Here is a 12,730-nt window from a genome sequence, read left to right as displayed (position 1 = left end):
CCAAGCTCTCGGTCCACTGGGTATAGTTACTCTTTTGTAACATGTTGCATGGCCACACTTGATCCTTTTGGCAATCTATAATCCATTTTCTGGTGGTCAGTCGGTGAGCACGCAATGGTGACCCCGAGCAATGTGTCACATGCAGCATATTACACAGGTGTCAGAGGCAAGGAGATGAAATAGCATCTGTCATGACCCGTGTGACCAGAGTTCATGAATTAGAGCTTCGGCAAAATGCATGTTTGCAATCCAGCGATGGCCACAAAATCCTCTTTGGTGTGGAAAGTTGCCCTACTAGCGACATACTTTGTTGCGCTTGTTTGGCACTGATCGCTGTGGTTTTGTGTGTAGGCCAAGTGTTTGCTCCTAGCAATTTGTCACAGGGGCACTGTATTTGTTTCATGGAGAAGAAGTCTCTCAAAGCTGTGATCTTCTGCTCCTCGCCGCCTCTCCAACTTCTGCTTCCCCCTCCTTTTTTTGTCTTGTCACAGCTGATGTTTTTGGCGCAGCAAATCACATAGACGCACACAGCACACATGCACAGGCTCTCCTTTTGCGCTTTTTAATCCTCCGTAAATTCCACCCACTAGCGGGGGGCATCCAATTCCTGACTCGGCTAGCCGGATCGTCGGCTGACATGAGGAAAAGAGAGCACAGTAACCGGACTACAGGGACACAAGGCGGAGAGAAATAAAATGATGAATGGAGAGAAGAGGGGGAGTGGAACCAGCACGAGAACTGACACGACACGCTGACGACACCAAGCGGAGCGATCACATCTGGAACAGCTTGAGCCACTGCACCTGAAGGAGGACCTTCTCTTTTACCATTTTTTGTTGACCTCTTAAAATTTCTTTCTGTCTGGTTCTTCTGGAATGATTACTTGCTGAGCAAAGACAAAGAAAGTGTAAGTAGGAGACCAATACATTCACATGGAAACCATAATACAAGGTAGGAATGACAAGCCTAGAACCTTATCAGAATCTCAATCAAGAAGTGACTACATTGGCAAAAGTTAAACAGTTACTTGAAACTTAGACTCTGTTAGTTTTGGCACAGCTTGTTCCGCCACCCCACAGGTTTATACATACACACACAGTTTGCTTTGGAGGAAGATCCCAGGAGGCCACGCCAGGAGAGGAGAACACCTTCAAAAGAGCTAATAATACCCCACCCCCTCCACTTCACTCCTAGGGCTCGCCTTCCCAAAAGTGCCCTCCCTCTTTTGGCCTCCCAGCCTACCTGCACCAGTCACAACACGCTGAAGAGCCACCAGGAGCCGAGGGGATCTACAGGACACAGCCGCAGTCACAACGACTGAGCTCTACCTGGCTGCTTCAACACAGGATGTCAAAAGCCTCCAGGCTGACACGGCCTCCGTCAGCCGGGGCCATATCCAAACTGCCCTCCCCCAGAAAGGAATGCCTTGGCACAGCTGCTTTGGCTGGTCAGGCCCGACTGCTTAGCGTGGGTGAGAAGCTGATGAGGGCGGGCACTGACAGCATGTTGGCCAGACAGAAATCGCTACCGGCTGCTGGGCCTCAGGACAAAGCACAAAGCGATGCACTGGGCCCAGGTGAGGTGGGACCCTCCATGGAGTCCAACCCTCCTAAGAGCAGAATCAGCCTACCTAAAGCATCAAGACAGGAACAAGCGTCTGGACCAAGTAAGCCATTTTAAAAATATACTCAATACTCAACTCTTTCATTATGTCAGGTCAAAAATTGTTCATGGTGAGAACAGTGATGCTCGGTGAGGTTCACGGCTGGTGAGACACAGCGGTCCTTTGGAGTTTTTTAAAGGTTAATACAGGTTGTGCTGTGGCAGTGGTTCAGCGGTGCTTCACACGGTGCAATTGAGAAGTTGAAAACAGCTAGTCCTTTTTCACTATGCCTCCACTTTATTAGGTTTTCTTCAGTTCGCCTCTATTTTGGTTTGTATATAAAGTGACTTGGTAAACGTGTTCCATAACGTGCGATTGAGCAATGCGCAGCACTGCGCAGACACTCAACAACTTTAGGTACACTTGCACAGGAGCACAATGGCGTGTATGGCTCACATTAGGCATACAGAAAATAGCAGTATGCACCTTGCAATCTTAAACTTGTTTCATAACTACACAGTGCATTTTTTTGAAGACAGCGGGCACAATTAGGTGTTTTTTTTTGTCTGCTTGTTTCGAGTGGTTTGGCTGGTATTTTGGCTATAAAGTCAGTTGGTAAACTGCATGTCGTACTGCACGAGGTGCTTTTAAGAAAAATAATGTACAGCTTTAAGCTCTGCCCATTTCCGGTTAAACACACTCACTCACTGTGTATGCCCTACCCACTCCTTTTACGGATATGGATACAGATAATTGAGATGGGCGAAGAAAAAAAAGAAGAATTCACTTTGGTTAAAATGTTTTCTAATTGTTTTTTTTCATTTATTTTTTTATTAATTGAAAAACATTTGTGATTTTACTCTTTGTCCATATATGAAGTATGCACCCTATTCTTCTTCAGGAAAAGCTCTAATACTTAGTTGAAAAAGTCTGCTCTCCTCTTGATGAGCTAATATATAATATATAATCCTCCATGTTGGCAGTCAAGTTCATTCATTCATTCAGAGCATAAAAATATCTTGCTTTTGACTTGCTCTCCAGCTGGTGCTGGTGCTGTCTATGGAATGACAGCTCCTTCCAGCTCGCGCATTCCCTCCCGCGACTGTATTTGATCAGGAAATGCAGTGATTTTATTATTTTTTTTAACTTAAAAAAGTGTTGGTGGTTTTTTTTTCATCATCAGGTCACCTGTCTTGACCACACAACATTGGCTGTGAAAAAGTCAGCAATATAAAAGAGGCTTTGTAGGTCACGCTGTTTGTTATTAGAGTTCCTCCCTGCAGGAAAGGAAATGTGTTTTGTTAAGTATCTATTGAGTCAAGATCAGCCTCAAAAACCACACTGACACTTGTTGCTTCAGGCCCTGCTAGGATACTCATAGTAATGGCAACAGTAGTGTTTTGTTGAGTTTGCAGTCACAAAAATGGCATTATAGCCATTCAGCTACATGCCTTGTCAGGAGCAGTACAACCACCCCATTCATTTAAATTTTAGACCGAGTTTATTCTCAGAGGCTAATTGATCAGTGTCTCCTGCAGTCCTGTGTATGCTTCCCTGTATCGCCATGGCACGGGTCTGACAACTCAGAGACGTACATATTTGTCTCTGTGCAAAATCTCTGTGCTCAGTGCTGTAGCTGCGCTCATTTGGCCGCTGATTATAAAATTAGGGGGCTGTAATATGTTGAAAAAAAAGAGTCTTCCCTCTTGGCACTCTCACCAGACTACCAACTCTGCAGGGTGCCAGCCTTCATGGTTGTGTCGGGTCACACTTACATCAGGAATTTAACCAGGTCTGCATGTCGTATCATCAGTTGATGTTTTTTTTCACATCGTCCTGTCAGTCACACAGAAAGAAAGCAGTCGTGGAAGGAAGGTTGGTTTAGGCGTTAGGCGATGGGAGTTGCAGGCGACAGAAAGGGGGTGAAGTAAAAGAATGACAGAAGGAGGTCAGGAATGTGAGCCAGGCATGCTTGGAAACCAACAGGTTTTGAGCCGTGTCTGTGCGTGAATGCTTCCCTGCATAAAAGTGTGCTTGTGTGTTACAATGGGGCAGGTTTGTACTGGAAACCAGATGTTCTATGTACGTAGTTGCGTCCTCATGGATACAAACGAGGACAGAGTCTCTTGGTCTTCATCAAGTAAACCAAATTGTCCTCTTAAAAAGTAAGAGAAACTGGTCGTCTCGGACCAAAGACGTAGTTATCCAAAAGGTTTGTCTACTTCTGCTATGTTCTCATTGTGTCATTTTTACAAAAGTCTAGTCCCTGTTCTTTGTCTTGTATTTTGCCAGAATGATCATCAGCCACGGCATGCAAATAGGATCAAAACCAGTCACTCTGAATACGATAAATGGTATAGAACTGGATGGACTGGATAAACTTTGGACATTGGCTGCAAATGCACTTCTCCAGTCCAGTTATGACAATCCCCCAGAGTAGGACGTCTCTTCAAGGCGATGCCAGTTACAGGGCATGTTGGCAGCTGAAGAGAAGAACTGCAGGTTCATATAAAGGCAAAGACAATAAGTGCATGTGACAGGTGACATTTCCACTGTGTGAAAGCTTGCCAAAGGGCACAATTTCATACTTTACTGGAATTTTCCAACCTTCCATCCTGAGGAAGTATAATGAATGAAAAGAGCCTAGGTCTCAGGGAGAAGTTCATCATGGTTTGGTACATTTAAAACTACATTTCCAAAAGGCCTTATAGATTTACGCTATATGGACCTTGACCAAACATGCTGTTTCAGGATGACTTTTGTTCTTGCTCAACCTGAAAGTCACTTACCTAATGTATCATTATGCGGGCCCTCGGGTTATCATGCCCCATCATGCAAGGATTTGCTCTTAACCCTGTTTCTTAAATGAACTCATCTCCTGGTGAGTGACTGATTGTGAGTCAACTAAAGCAGTTGAGAACTTTCTACATAGATTTGTTACAAAGCAAGTCTTGGCAGGATTTCTTTAGAAGAATCTTGACATTAGGCTGCAGAAATACAGTACTTCTTTGTAAACCTGTTAAAGTGTTGGAATATGATCACAAATTTGGGGTTGAAGTCACGGGTCAGGATTACAGTCACTACGGCCTCCCTTTAACTTTCATCTGTTTCTTTTCTGGTGTCATCACTTTAATGGCGCTGACATAACAGTTATCAAGAGTATCAGTCTTCAGGCTTGCTGGAAAAGTGCAACAAAAGAGACCTTTTAAGACCTTTTATTCCAAATGCCACAAGGAAAGACAGGACAATACCTTGTCTGAGCATCTCAAGAGAAGCTCAGTGAGTCATTAGAGAAATGAGATCTGTGGCTTAATCGTGACATCGTGAACCTGAAGTCTGTGAGTGGACGTGACTCATCCCTCCAAAAAGAGACTGACAAGACATTGGGCCACTGAGCAAGAAGAAAGAGCTTTGCTTATATGATTAATCATGAGTGTGTATTGTAACCCCCCAACCCCCCACTCCACACACACACACTGTGACTGCACTGTTTTTCTTCCGGGGGTGTCATTTGGGGGAGGTGTTTGTTTCCTTGGCTCCTGAGGCAAGAGACACAGTAGAGGATATTGGCTGCAGCTGGATGGTAAAGTAAAAATGTAATTTAAGACCACCTTTGTGTTTAAACCAACTGAATTCCGATTTCCCAGCTGAAAGGTCTGTGCAAGTGTAAGAAGACTTCACACTTCAGAGTTTTTTGGTTTACATTTTTTGTGTGGTCGTTCACATTACCAAACAAATGCAACATGAACGCAAAGCGTCTGGAAAGTGATGTGCATTCACAAAAGCGCAACGTTGCTCACATTTCCATGTGTTTACAGAAGTAAACATTGCTGTAATGTGAATGCTAGCGATGTGCGATACTATTGATTTCATTTCCAAGCCGGTACTGTGTAAAAAGTTAGACTGGTACTGGCGATCCCTTGTGATTCTATGTGCAAATTCAGCTAATGTGTTTTGTAAATTTTAAAAAGTTGTTTATAGTATTTCAAATCATATAAAGAATAATCAGTCATTCATTTATGTATTTTAAACCCTGGAATATATTGAGGTAGTGGAAGGATTTACAATATAGCCAGCTAAGAAAAAGCAAAGAACAGAGTCATATTGAGCTATCAAAAGTATCACTATTTTGATTTAAGACTCGACTTTAGAGCATGAAATCTAAATGCATCTATTGCATGTTATCATCACTGATCACAGCATGTATATCAAATGATGCAATGTTGTTAGAGTTGTTAGTCCATCACTTTTGATATGAGGATGCCATTTGGTCTTCTTTTCTTCATTTCTTCAACAAGAGTCTGTCTGTCATTTTCAAGACTTGTTTCATCATGTCCTTCTGGTAAATTCGGCAGATAGTTTGCTTCTGGCCTGTATAGAATCTATACACACGAGAGAAACCACAAACGCAGTTGGTTTTTCTGTTGCAGGCATGTGTTTGGCCAGCTATGTGGGGCGGGTTGAGCATGACCTGTGAACCAGGAAGTGCGGGAATCTGTGTGTGTGCTGTGCTCTGGTGGTGGAAGTGTGAAAAATAAAGTTGACTGGAAGCAGCCGTTCGCCGTGTTCTTTTTTGGTATTGAAATCCTTAAGCAAAGATTGATTTAAGCTGCTCGACATTGTTCTATAGTATAGAACAATGTCGAGTGCATTATTGCCCACTTTTAATGCAGTTCGGCGCAGGATCGGATATATAGATAGTCCGGTTATATCGGTATTTTTTCCGACTCCCGAGAATATCGATATAACGAGACTTTACTGTATTTACATTTATATATCCTTGACATGAGCAACATGAACAATAATCTAGCAAGCCGAGTATGACACCCAATATCTCAACTACTGTAACGGGTTGTGTCACTTTGTTAAATACATACTCACGGACGAGGTCAAATCGACATGTGAACAGTTGAATTCGCCGCTCGAAAAGAGTCCGGGTCTCTCTGTATGCAGCAGCGGACTGAGCTGGGTGAAATCAGACCCGCTGCCTCGGCAGCTCGTGGGGCCAAAATAAAAAGCAAAAAAGTATCGCGACGCATCCTAGCTGCATGCTGTGCTATCGGCTGTGTTAGCTAGAGCACCCCATAAACTTATTTAATCGCAATGGTCCAAATTTGCAACAGGATGTCGCCACGGTTGTATGGTTTAATGGTAATGGTTTAATTTCTATCCTTAAATGTGGCGTTCTGTTGCTTTTTTTCTTGACAGATTTCAATAGTTATGCATTTTAAGATATTGTCAATAGCAAGTGACATATTCTTTACCGCTTTCTAATGCAGTTGTTTGTCCACATACAACTCCTCCTCCCCTCGTGTTGTTGTATGGCTCAGTTAAGCTAACATTAGCCCGAATTAAAAACTCAATGAACTGCGCACTTATTAATAAAAAGACAATCGTTCATCTGTGAAAGAGTGACATATTTACTTACCAAAGCGTTCGAAGCACAGGAATCAAAGCAATCCCGACAAAAGTGACCACTTCAGTAGCATGGACATCCGCTCGCTGCACTTGTCGGGACACGGAAGTTAATTAAGCGCCAAATAGATGAGGGCTCCTTTGCGCATGTGTGAATTGATCAACTAAACACATCTCACTAATAACTTATTTTTTCTACATTAATACAACTGAGACATACTGAGTTCTTCAACTTTTTCATCTTCTAATTACATGGTACTTGCTTAAATTGAGTGTTCGTAACAGATTGACGAAAAGTTAGTTAGGTTCACTTGGTATTTTTTATTAAGCTCCATGTTATGTTTTACAGTGTACATTTATTTATTTGTGGCAGCTTGCCATGAATACATTTGGCACTACATGTGCTGAAATTATTGCCGATGGGACAGTTCTACTGCTTTAATAGTAGGACTGGGGATGTCTGGGTAGCTCACGAAATAATACGATTCCTGACACATGGCTCACGATAACGTTACCGTTAGGGTGGAACAAAAACAAAAATAATTTCACAGTTTAGCTTTTGCAGCATAATTCCACCAATTACAAATAAATTTTGGTGAGAGACTTCTTTCATACTGTCTTATCCAGTACCATCCGATTTTGATATTTCGTCACACTCCTAATTAAAGGCATGTGTGTGATTTTATTGTGATTTTTATTGATGGTTATGATTGGAAAGTAGAGGGACAAAGACTTTTGACACCTAACTGTGACAAAGGGTATCACAAAAAACCCAGATGACAGAAATGTTGCTGGAAAAAATAACGTCTCTGTCTCCTCCTGCTCCCCCTGTGTGTGTGCTGAGCTAGGCCTCGTCCTATGTAGTAAATGGAATTTATTTGCCTCCATAGAGGCGTGGATTTAGTAAGTTAGAGGAGCAGCTAGGCACCATGAAGGACATTCTTCAGCTGCGCTGGATTTCTTCATGAAATGCATTCTCACGATAGAATTAAAATCTCTATTGTGGGCTAAATTTATGTCGTATATGGTCGAATTTTCCCAATCCTAGTCAGTAAATGGTGCCAAATCCTTTAAAAAAAGTGGCAATCTGCATTGGTCAATTGTTTTTGTGGTGGATCGACAAAGATAAATAAATAAATGAATGGGAAAACCTGCTAAATCTTTAAAAACCTCGCTGATTGTTCGCCTCTATGTAATTCACAGATGGAAGAGTGGATATGTACTTCTCAATTTCGCTCCATAGACTCAACATGTCACCGTTCATGTCACAGTTTTTTTTTTTATATTTCTGATGAGACGATCAGGGAAAGTAAAATGATGACACAATTCTAGTATAAAGTGTGTCATTTTAAAGTGCATGTAAAGCTAAACAAAGAACTGTAATCTTTATTGTAGATCACCACATCCCCCACGGAGAAAATATTGGAGGTGTTTGTCAGCTCTGCATATTTCAAAAGACATTTGTTTGTTGTGGTGTGATTACGGTGAGTGTTACTGCGATCAGGAGTGAGCATGAGGGGCAGCTTGCTGATTGAAGCGACAGCTGGCTGGTAATTTGACGAGCAACCACAATTTATCCATTATTCATGGCTGAAATATTCTGCAGAGTAGCAATAAAGGGAGCTGTTGTTAATCCACTAGTGACTTATTTCTTTATTTGCAACCTACATCTGCATAAGCATCGCCATAGCAACAGTATGCATCAACTATGTTCTTCATACACTATGTAAAGCATTCTATGAATGGCTCATTATTTTATCTGTCACTCTAAATACATTCTACTAAGAACCGTAACTCATATATGCCCTTGAAAGCCCTTGAAAATTAGACTAAACATGCTATTTTTAGCTCTATGTCAGAAACAGTACACTTGCCTGCTGGGTTATACCAGCATAGTGAGTGGCCTAGTGGTTACAATGTTGGCCACACAGTCAGGAGATCAGGAAGATTTTTATGTAAATGCATACAATTCTGGACATATGGGCCATTATTTTATTTAAAGGGGACCTATTGTGCTTTTTCCACTTTTTTGACATACGTATAATGTAGTTACAGTGTTGTATTCTCATGTTAAATGATGCCAACGTGTCAGATAATGTGCTTTTGGTAGTTTTGGATGGCTCTGCACGCTGTATTTCAACACCTAGTTCCACTGACGTCAACGCAACCCAGACTGCCTTATATGGGCATGCCCCACACGCCTACCCTCTCCTCCACTCTGCTTCGCTTTTCAAAGATTTCACAGTGTTAGCACAGATCAATGGCTCCCAGGAAATGTTTGTTCAGATGTGAGGGGAATTTAAAATTGTTTAGCTTTCCTAAAGAGGCAAGCATCGGGCAGAAGTGGTTGGAGTTACTGTTTCCCAGGCAGCAATAGAAAAATGTACTCATCTGTCAACGGCACTTCACACTGCACTGTTTTGTGAACACAAGCCAATATGAAGCCGGACTGTCCGCTAAACTGTTGCTGAAATCTGACGCCGTGTTGAAGAATCAGAAGTAACAATTCATCCTCCTGTACCGGCAAAATTAGGAAGTGGGGTTCGGCAGCTGTCCGGAAGTCCTTGGTATATAGGTCTACTTTAAGCATCTTTACATCATTTGAGTTGCTTTTACCATCATGCTCAGATGACAGGTTGTTTAAGTGTGTTCTATTAAGTTTTTATGACGGCTGTTTTTGACAGCATGAGCCTGCTGTGCTGCGTTCCCCTTTCAGTCTACTGACATTTGTCTGAAAGGCAGCCATCTGTGAGTCAACACAGCCTTCTCAGTGAATTGAGTACGGTTTTGTCTTCTCCAGTGGTCACCTGTGGCTCTTTGACAACGTGGCTTCTTCAAAAGACACACTTGGCGAAAGAGCGAGAGGTGTACAGTAATCTTCACCTGCTAAAACTGTCAAACCCAAATATGTTGATTGGCTTCTTTTCAACATTTTCAGTGGGATTAACTGGATAGCTCGTACCTGTTTATTGCTCATGCAGGAAGAAAGTGATGTTGCTCCATTTCCTTCAAGACCACGCAAATATTGTACCCACACCCCTTTTATGGGCTCCATAAATGACTCAGAGCTCTGGGGTGCCATATTCTGTGTTATCATCAGAGCATATGTTCTGTTGATAACACAGGCGTCTCTCCACAGGCTCACCTAACCCACAGAGGGAGTGACAGCGCATATTTCTTCTTTTCATGCTTTGTAGTCTTGTGTGCACCTCAGCCCCCAAAACAATGAAGCACATTTACGACAGCCCACTTGCATATGTAATTGCGACTGTGTAAACTAGAGGAGAAGGTCTCTGCTGCTCCAACGTGTGGTGCCCAGACTAAACAGCAAGATGAATGTTTCCTCACTACAATCTGGCGCTGTCGTCTAAGAATGGCTCTACTGACTCACATTCAGGGGACAGCCAGAGACTGTTTCTGGACAAAAAGATGACATGTGGATAAGAAAGATAATGTGAGTGGCCATTGACAGGATAATTTTAGTTCATTTCACATGAGGCCTTATTTTCATTGTTATGCACATTTTCTGAAAGTCTACCTGCGTGTATGTGCAGATAGGTGTAGGTACCTCCCCCAACGTGTGTGTGGCCGCACACCTGAATGGAATTTTTAGAATCAGCAGTACCATTATTTGAAACAAAAATAGCAACAACAATTGATTAAAATAAATATTACAATTTCAAATTTCAAACAATATTTAAGGTGTGCATCCTAGCATAAATAACAAAAACTCCACTCTACAATTGACTGGCTCATACACTGCGATTGATTATTTTCCATAGTAGCCCATACTATCAAGTGAGGCTTTCAATTGTGCAGAAACATTCTATATTTTTCATCTACTATTAAAATGAGTGAGTGTCATTATTAGTTTTTATAACTGCCATCAATTAAGATTAAAAGAATAAGCTTTTGCTCTCTTGGGGGTGAAATCCACTTCACGACTTTCACACATGCTCCATGCTCAAAGGTCTCACACATACAACATAACCACGTGGATATTAATGGATAGATGTTTTTCTAACAACCTAAAATATCTGTGAGTTACTGTACTAGTATATGACCAACATTGCCTTTCTTTGCAACTAAATTATTGTGAGAACCTGGTCTAAATATGACACATCCATCCATCTATTTTGTATGCTGCTTATCCTCATTAGGGTTGCAGGCATGCTGGAGCCTATCCCAGCGGACTTTGGTCAAGAGTCAGCTGTGGACTGGTTGCTAAAACAATCACAGGGCACATATAGACAAACAACCAGTCAGACTCACATTCATACCTATGGACAATTTGGATTTGTCAATTAACCTAGCATGTTTTTGGAATGTGGGAAGAAACCAGAGTACCGATGGGAAAAACCCACGCACACACGGGGAGAACATGCAAACTCCACACAAAGATTCCAAAGCGGCAATTCAAAACTCAAAACTCAGGTCTTCCCGATATTGTGACTGTGTGGACTATGTACATGCTAACCACTTGGCCAACATGTGCCAGACACAGTTGGATCAAAAATTTAAGGCCAGTTGAAAAATTGCAATCACATTTTAATTGCAAGAATTTTGCACTGTTGAATCTTAAGGAGGTTCTAAGTAGAGCTCTAAAATGCAAAAAGAAGAAATGGGACTGAGACAAAAAATGATTCAGGGAACATTTTATTGCAAGCAAGGATTAAAATGAAAGCTGTTCATCAGATGATCAAAACTTTATGTTGTGGACTCCCGTAGAGCAGATACACATGATAACCCCCACAGAAAGCTTTCTAGATCTTCTATATTCTGCACTTCTTTGTGCAGCATTGCTGAGAGTGGGAGTAGAGAGTATTTCTCTGGAAGAAGTCCTTTGTCAGGTGGGCATGTGAACTGCAGTGTTGTCCTGTTGAAAAAGCATTTGTCATTACCACACAGACAAGGGTCTTCAGTCATAAGGGATTCCCCCTGCACCATCTCAGTTTAGCTGGATGCCGTTTGATGCCACTGCACAACCTGAAACTCTATCATTCAATTGAAGGAAAAATCACCCCAGATCATCCTCCACTGTGCCATGTGGAAAACATCTCAGGAGGGATCTCTTAGTTAGTGTTAGAGAATCAAACTTTCTTCCATCTTTCAATGTCCCATGTTTAGTGCTCTCATGCAAATTTCAAGTGGGTGATTTTGTGAGAAGACGAGACCTTTGAAGATCTCTTTTGTTCTTAAAACACTTCTCTCTCAGATGGTCAGATGGTTATTGGACTACACCAGTAACTACCTTCATTTGGGCTGAGGATCATACTTGACGACAGCCAGCCAGATCCTTCTGACTCAGGGCAGATTAATTTTTTTGGGCTCTACCACTTGACATTTTTGTTCCAAAACCCTTAGGATCTTTTATGAAGTTTAAAATGACTGTCTTACTGCATTCAACCTCAGCAACAATGGTGTTTATGTTTATGCACCTCAACAATCCAACTGCTTTCTAAGAGAGAAAAAAATTTTTGTGAATACCTGACTGAAACCTTTTGCCAAGATTTTGGCTTTTAAAGGCGGTGGACTTTTGATCCAGCCTATTTCACTTGGTTGTTTGCTATAAATTGTTACACATTTTTTGTTGTTGTTGCACTCTATCTTTTTGTGTATTTTGAAGCTGTACTTAGAACCCTCTTAAGAGTAACACTTAACAGTGAAAAATGTAAATTCTCACAATTTTTAAACTGGTCTTGAAATTGTGAT

At 41.7% G+C, this 12,730-nt stretch overlaps 1 protein-coding gene across 9 annotated transcripts in view; it reads left to right on the top strand.

Annotated features, from left to right (window-relative positions):
- kiaa1217 (KIAA1217 ortholog) overlaps positions 1–12,730 on the top strand; it is a 96,305-nt gene that overhangs the window by 25,630 nt on the left and 57,945 nt on the right. For 3 of the 9 annotated variants that reach the window (XR_013627750.1, XM_078792247.1, XM_058060859.2), the window contains exon 1: positions 565–1,666. The exons of 1 other annotated variant lie outside the window; for it this stretch is intronic. Coding sequence is in view for 7 of the 8 variants with exons in the window: in XM_078792247.1 (XP_078648373.1) it covers positions 1,348–1,666 (319 nt within the window). In the remaining variant the exon portion in view is untranslated. Of the gene's footprint in view, positions 1–564; positions 1,667–12,730 lie in introns of those variants that run through there. 5 more of the 9 variants (XM_058060855.2, XM_058060853.2, XM_058060852.2 and 2 more) reach the window with 2 other exon arrangements.

This window comes from Doryrhamphus excisus, linkage group LG7 (assembly GCF_037039965.1).
Source record: "Doryrhamphus excisus strain RoL-2023G ecotype Guam linkage group LG7, RoL_Dexc_Guam_v1.1, whole genome shotgun sequence".
In the NCBI taxonomy this organism is placed as follows: domain Eukaryota; kingdom Metazoa; phylum Chordata; class Actinopteri; order Syngnathiformes; family Syngnathidae; genus Doryrhamphus; species Doryrhamphus excisus.
The sequence above is the reverse complement of the archived record's forward strand: the minus strand, read 5'-3'. Positions and strand labels throughout refer to the sequence as shown.